Source organism: Micropterus dolomieu, linkage group LG13 (assembly GCF_021292245.1).
Source record: "Micropterus dolomieu isolate WLL.071019.BEF.003 ecotype Adirondacks linkage group LG13, ASM2129224v1, whole genome shotgun sequence".
NCBI lineage: Eukaryota > Metazoa > Chordata > Actinopteri > Centrarchiformes > Centrarchidae > Micropterus > Micropterus dolomieu.
In genome coordinates, this window is record NC_060162.1 from 30382153 (window position 1) to 30390114 (window position 7962).

At 40.9% G+C, this 7962-nt stretch overlaps 1 protein-coding gene across 1 annotated transcript in view; it reads right to left on the minus strand.

The window, feature by feature from the left end:
- LOC123981469 (thyrotropin receptor-like) overlaps nucleotides 1–2821 on the minus strand; it is a 44456-nt gene extending 41635 nt beyond the window's left edge. The window contains 1 exon segment of the mRNA XM_046066311.1: nucleotides 2671–2821. Within this exon segment, the coding sequence (XP_045922267.1) occupies nucleotides 2671–2726 (56 nt within the window). The 5' untranslated portion in view covers nucleotides 2727–2821.
- Nucleotides 2822–7962: the final 5141 nt, after the last annotated feature.

The window sequence follows — 7962 nt, forward strand, 5'->3', positions numbered from 1 at the left end:
AAACACAAAATTCATCTGGCAAAATATATAATTATAATAGAATATAATCTAGTGAGGCTCTCAGGCATTCTTTATTGCTTTTAAATATTTTCTCCTGTAGATAAACTTATTTAATATCATCCCTGCTAAGTCAACACACATGATCAAGTCTTCCCTCCTCTTTGTTGTCTTTTGTGGGGAAGTAAACTATTTAAATATGTTTGTGGCCCCTTTTCATCTCAGTGATAAATTAATCCTTTTTTATTAAGTTATTGACTGGACTTCATTAGCTCATCTGTTAATAACTTATCATATCATAAATCATTGTTTCTCACAGAATGACAGTGTAACTGTGGCCCAGATACAGCCTGTTAGCCTCGAAAACCCAGCTGTATTCTAACTTTAACTTAGCTCTCCTTATTAGCTAGGCTCCTTACATGCTTGCTAATAACTTTTTTTAAACTGGGTCTCCGACATTGACAGTGTTACAGTGTTGTGTTGGACAGATCTGTGCAGCGATGTTCATGAGGGAGAGCAAGAGAGAGGGCGGAACGAGCGAGAGGATGTACTGAGCGAATACGCGCTGCCAGTAGCTCTGCAATCAACTACGATTTTAAACAGGCCTAGTAAAAAAAAAAAATCGAAAGTCAATATGTGGCGGTTGGCGCGGATTTTGTGGCGGGCCGCCACAAATAAATGAACGTATGGGAAACAACTTATCTGCTCATGTTCAAGACTTTCTGCACATTCACAATCTCTCCCACATCTCTGTGTTCTCTGACATGTTAAGAAAAAAAGTTGTCATTAGCCCATTTAAAGAGAATTCATAATATTTTACTACATGCCCTGTACTGCATTATGTTACTGATTCGCTTCCCCTCGACCATCTGACACACAGAACTGGATGAGATGAGGAGCTTATGCTGGGGGAAACCAACAACACCTGTCATCAGGCAGAAATCTCACCTGTTAACTTCAGCACCTCTGATAAAGTGCCGCTAACAGTCCAACAGAACAAGTCAGGGCTTCAGTTTTTAACATTAAATTTATTAATTAAATCGCTTTTTAAAGCCTACTGAAACTCCTGTGTATGTCTGCTTTGGCACAAACTGTCTGCAACAGCGCGAGGTGGGTGCACGTCACTCACTGGTGTCGCAGCGACGTTGCTTTCGGGTTGAGTCCGACAGCAGAATATCCCTCTTCTAAATGTGAAACCACTGCGATTAGAAGATGTTCATGGTGTATTCCTCAGAGAAATAAACACGCAGTGGGGTAAACTGGTGTGTAATCTCATTTCAGAATTTCCAACTAACAACCGCCCCACAAAAGCAGCTCAGCGCCCCCCTTTCCAAAATATTACTTCCAGCTCCCCCCATCATCCTTGGAATGCCCCCTGGGGGGCGGTACCGCCCCTGTTGAGAAACACTACACCAACACTAGTATACACACAGAATGTGGTAAATGCAGATAGTATGCCGACTTGGCGCCCTATTTTAGTGTGCCTTGGATCAAATGGTTGTGGTTGGTTTTATCAATATTAGTTATGTTTTAAAATATGTGTTTAAAAATCTAAAATTACCAAAATGTCACTGGTTGTGACGCACTGCGCTGACATGAAAATACCTTGAAAGACCTTTATAGCGTTTTTCCAGTACCAGCTCAACTTGACTCGGTTTGGCATCCTCTGTTTCCCATTGCAGATAGTACCCTTCAATGTAGCTGGTCGTTATGGCAAAACCACACACAACTGCCGCGACATAATGTTCAATGCGAAAGACACACCAGCGTCCTACACACAGTTGGCTCTTTATTTAGGTTAAAGTGTTTCAACATTCCTCAGAATGTTGAGAGAGATAAGCGGTGTGAAATCCTTCCAGCTGTGTTTTCCTCTGCCGTTGTTGCTGCAGCGGTCTGTGTGACGGTGGGAGCAGAGGGCTCTGTGAGCGATAGATACAACTTTTACACGATGGAAAACCAAAAAAGTCAAGGAGAGTCAAGCTGGTACTGTGCAGTGGAAAAGGGGCTTTAGGCTCAGGCTAAATTACTTAATTCTGATTTCTTATATGAAGTTAATAGTGAATTTAAGTGTTGGATGTTAAGTATGTTGTTTTTACAGTATGCTCGTGGGAGAATATCCAACACCTGGAGGCGCAAAAAGTGGGTTTTTGGCATGCTTGGCGTGAAAGAAAAGCATCAAAGCCTATCACCTATTCTGAGGCTGGTCAAGAGGAGGTCCCGCCACCATCTGATTCCATTAGTGGTGAAGCATGTGCGCCACATCCTTAGTGATGAGTGGAGGGAATATAGGGGTGCTCTCACCAATTTGGGCTACAGGCATTTCCCCGTGAATCATTCAAGGTGGTTTGTTGATCCTGTTAGTGGAGCTCACACTCAGCACTTGGAGAGGGCATGGTTAACATACAAATCAAATATGGCAATTGAGGGGAAACCGAAATGCCAAGCTATTGAAAGACCATCTTGCAGTCATAGAATGGACCTACTGGCTTGGTAACAAATACAAGAGAGGAACACTTGGTCGTTTATTGAAGGACATTCGGCACCAGTTTCCCTGTTAACTGTAACTGTTACGGTGAGTGGTGGTAAGGCAGGTTGGAGGACCCAAATGCAGGACACGTAGAGCATAGCAGGTATAGTTCAAAAAGCTTAATAAACAAAGGCGAGCACACTTACAGGCGGAGTGGCTGATAAGTCCAAAAACAAGGAATCCAAAAGAAACCAAAAACCATAGAAGCCGGGTGAAAAGACGAGAGCGATGAGCAGAGCAGGCTACACAGGACTACACACCCCAAGACACTGTAACACTGGGGAAGCCACGCACAGAAGGTAACACGAACAATGACCGGACAAGGGCTGAACAGAAAGACCACACATATATACCAGGGATAACGAGCAGGGCGGGAGCAACACAGGTGACAGACATGAGGCTAACGAGGCAGGCAGAGAGAGAGCAGAGGGGAGAACAGAGAGACAGTCAGGCAGAGGGATACTGGAGGGAATAGACATGACACAGGTTACTGAACAGATGGAATAAATATAAACGAATCAAGACACAAGCAGACACATCCCCACTGAACTAACACCAACAAGGAACACAGACGAAGCTAAGTAAAACACTGAACTGGGAACTAAGGCATCAAGAAGACAGACATGAGTGACAGACAGAGACGGACATGAGTGAACCCCAAAACACTAAGACATGAACCGAGACACAGAACGAGGAGCTAAGATACAGAATACAGAGCAGACTAAACTAACAGATGAGGAACAAGAAGTAAATACTAAAACAAAACCGAGGCACAGGACTGGGAACAAAGACAAAGAACTAAAACACAGGACCAAGAGCTAAGATAAAAGACGAGACATAAACTACTTAGGACAAGGAACGAGAGAAACAGGCAAATAGACATATGAAACAATGGCAAAAACTCAGACTCAGGGAAAAAACTACAACTCATAACAGTAACTGATTTCATGTAGGCAGAGAAAAGAAGAAGGATGATGGATCCTTACTAGATATTTATAAAAACTAAGCAGGTAGTTTGGATGTGCTATGTACTGCCATGTGTTTATGCAGCCATGTGTTTGTGCCATTGATTTGTTTAGTTATTGTTTTTTTTCAAGTCTTGCAGCATTGAATAGCTCAAAGTCCACATCAGTAGCATTTTGACTTTAAAAGTCGGCTCAACAATTCACCACTTTAGTTTAGGGGCCACAAACACGATGAAGTCATGAGAAGGTAATGCTTAGTTAATGATGACCTAGGTGTTTGGATGTCAACAGAATACCAGTGCTATGTGTTGTGATTTTCCACTTTTGGGGTCTGCCAGTTTACCTGCAGACTACTTTAAAGAAGACATGAACATGCTTATTAACTCAGAGATCATGATAAATGAGACACATATCTCACTTTAATTGATATACTCTTCAAGGTAATGGGGATTCTTGTATATCCCCCTAATAATTCAAGTCTTACATGCATGAATTCATGCTTTTTCCTGCAGGAATTCATGATGACTCATGTACTAACTTTTAACTGTACCCACAATGGATATTTATGACCAGTTTTTTTCACAAACAAAGAAAACATCATGATCATGATTAATAAATCATAATTCATGATCATGTACTCATCTTAGTTAATGTTTTAATTAATGTGTTGTTCATCCATGAAGTCATGAATGAAAGACTCTGAACACCTGCTAGTTCCTGATGATTTATGAGATATTAATGCATGAAGTAATGCATAAATCATGCATGAATTAATGCATGAATTCATGATAATTTATGTTTTGATGGCAATATTGCGAAAAAAGGTATGAACCCGCAAATCGCCACATGCGGCTATATTTGTATTATTGATTACTGCTTAGCTGTCTAAATTTATTTTCATTACCTTACATGACCAAAGTTCCATGCTATTGGTCATATTTAAGTTCATGATAACATTAAGGGTGTACTCGCACTTGGCCCATTTGCCTTGTACTGTACCCGAGCAAGATTGTCCCCCCCCCCACGCTCCCGCTGGCCTGCACTGATATTGCAGCTACCGATCCAAGCCGGAGCACGTTTACTTCATCACTCAGTCAGTGTTTCCCACACACATTTGTTTGTGGCGGCCCGCCACATATAGATATGTGATTTTTTTACTAGTCCTATTTACAATCGTAGTTGATTACATTTCTCTCTCTCTCTCATGAACACCACTGCACAAATCTATCCAAAACAACTGTCAATGTCAGAGACCCATCATAAAAAAACTTATTAGCAAGCATGTCAGGAGCCCAGCTAACAAGGACAGATGAGGTAAGCACGCTGTACGTCGCTGGAAGTCAATATCGACCGCCATTCTGTGCGAATCACTGTACTCTTTTGGAAGAAAAAAAAGCACTGTCTCTCTCTGTCTTGCATGGCATAGGGGAGTTTGTGTCGGGGTTCCGTATTTAGGCAGGGTTTGCGATCACACTACATGCGTACCATGCCGGAGTCCAGCCCAAGCGTACCGTGTCAAGGCTCGGCACGGAGTGCTCACACTGATCAAACAAACCGGACTTTGGGGGTTAAACATGCTCGGGCACCGTACAGATCGCCTAGTGTGAGTACACCCTAAGAAAATACAACCTGATGATTAAATTAGATTCAACTTTATTGTCATTAGGCATATTTTGTGTACAGAACTAATGAAATGCAGTTAGCATCTAAACAGAAGTGCAGAAATATAGTGTTTTATACAGATAAATGCAGTTATGCTATACCTTACAATATGTACAGTGGAGTTTAAATATACAGATATTATACAGTATATGTGAATATATGAAAAAAAATGAAGTGGACAGAGTTAGAGAATGGAGAGTGTAAATGTAAGGTTGTATGTATAGTATGATCATCATATATGTATTCTGTAAGGTGCAGAATATAACAATGTAGATTCAATATGTTATACATACAATTGGTTATTATATGTACAGTTACATTATTAAACAGTGTAGGGGTTCAGTCTCTGCAAAAATATGAATAGTCCACAGGTGGTATTAGAAAGACATTTCAGCAGGCCCACAGCCTTGGAGAAGAAGCTTTTCCTGAGCCTACTGGTGCAAGAGCATAGGCTCCTATAATGCCTGCCAGATGGGAGGAGGGTGAAAATGCCATGGTTAGGATGCAGTGCGTAAGCGGTCCGTGTACTTGGCGGCCAACGGATTTTCAATTTTAAACGCAAAAAAAAACAAAAATGAAAAACAGCTTGTTTCCCAATTGCCATTAATAAATAGGGAAACAAAAATCAGAAAACAACTCATTTTTCGTTTTGATATTAAAAAACGGAAAACGAAAAACAATCTTATCTGATTGTCTTAGAGATTAAAATACTTATTGGATTCTTCTTTCTCAATTTTGCATTGTTCTTTTGTTGTGACCTGGAAGTTACTACCTCAAGCTTGGCGGTCAGCAGAGGGCGTCTGTCATTCTCTCTACTTTGGATGTCCGTGCAAACAGCAATGGAAAGTTATGTTCTCTTTCGACGAGGCAAACGGGTTACACTAAAAGATGATGACATGTCTGTGGACAAGATATGCAGGATTTTTCAGGTACTGTCACACAGTTCACAGAGCCGGTTAGCTTGGTGGCATGTATTTCTAGATAGGTAACATTAAAGTTAGAATTAGTTAATGCTTATGTTAGCAACACTACTTTGCTATCTATCTAACTTTATTTATGCAAATATGTTGAACTATGATATTTTTATGTTTTCAGAAATGTTAAACGTTTTGCTTATATTCGTTGTAAAGCTAACAGTGAATCTGATGGATTACCATTTGTGTTTTTACTATTACTACCATTTATTTAAAATGTTCTTTAAACTAAACCTAACATTTGGGTTTAAGATCAAAGATGAGTATGAGACAAGAGTTAAGAATTTCAGCTTTTATTTCCTGGTATTCACATCTACATGTGTTAAACAACTTAGGACATATCACCGTTTGTATTAGACCACAGCATTCTTAGGTGAGCAAAAGTAATAGAACAAATCATCTTAAAGTAAATAACATTATATATTTGATGGCATAAACCTTGCTTTAAATAACTGCCTGAAGCCTGCGACCCATCGACATCACCAAACTGTTGCATTCTTCATTTGTATTGCTATTCCAGGCTTTTACCGCAGCTTCTTTCAGTTCTTGTTTGTTTCGGGGTGTTTCTCCCTTCAGTCTCCTCTTAAGGAGGTAAAATGCAGCTCTATTGGGTTAAGGTCAGGTGATTGACTTGGCCAGTCTAAGACTTTGCACTTTTTATTTTTTTTTTGCATCCTGATGAAGTCCTTTGTTTTGTTGGCAGTGTGCTTTGGGTCATTGTCCTGCTGCATGATAAACTTCCTCCCGATTAGTTTCAATGCATTTCTCCGTAAATCAGCAGCCAAAATGTTTCTGTACACTTCTGAATTCATTCTGCTGCTACCATCATCCGTTACATCATCAATAAATATTAATGAGCCTGTTCCAGAAGCAGCCATGCACGCCCAAGCCTTTGGGGGTTTTCTTCACCGGTCTCACGATATTTCTGTCATCAGCCACTGTTGTTTTCCTTGGCCGACCTGTTGGACGTCTGTTGCTCAGTACATCAGTATTTTCTTTCTTTTTCAGGACATTCCGCATTGTTGTGCTTGCTATGCCCAATGTTTGTCCAATGGTTCTGCTCGATTTTCCTTCTTTTCTCAGCTTGACAATGGCTTGCTTTTCTCCCACAGACAGCTCTCTGGTCTTCATGTTGGTTTATCCTCTTTAACAGGAAATGTAGTATTTATAGGGGGCGGCTGTGGCTTAGGAGCAGGTTGGCAATCGGAAGGCTGGTGGTTCGATCCCAGCTCCCCCGAGCTGCGTGTCGGAGTGTCCTTGGGCAAGATACTGAACCCTGAATTGTATGAATGTGTGTGAATGTTAGTTTCTGTTTGAGCACTTAGGCTCAGTGTGTGAATGGTGAATGCAGATGTAGTGTAAAAGCGCTTTGAGTGGTCGAAAAGACTAGAAAGGCGCTATACAAGTACAGAGCATTTACATAGGTTTGAACCAAGGATGAAAACTTAGACTAGTCATACAGAGCTATTTAATGTTTGGACAATCAACCTAAAAGGCAACACCTGGGCAACAAGAAACATCTGTCAGTCACATGTTCCAATAGCTTTGCTCACTTGAAAAATGGGTGGGTTCAAACAAAGGATGGTATGTCCTGAGTTGCTTAACTCATCTAGATGTGAATACCATGAAATGAGAGCTAAAATTCTTAACTCTTGTCTCATACTACTTGTGGGTGGCTGTGGCTCAGGAGGAGGTAGAGCGGGTTGCCCGTTAATCAGAAGGGTGGCGGTTCAATCCCGGGCTCCTCCAGGCTGCATGTTAAAGTATCCTTGGGCAAGATACTGAACCCCAAATTATCTCTGGTGGCTTTTCCGCCATAAATATGTTTCAATTTACA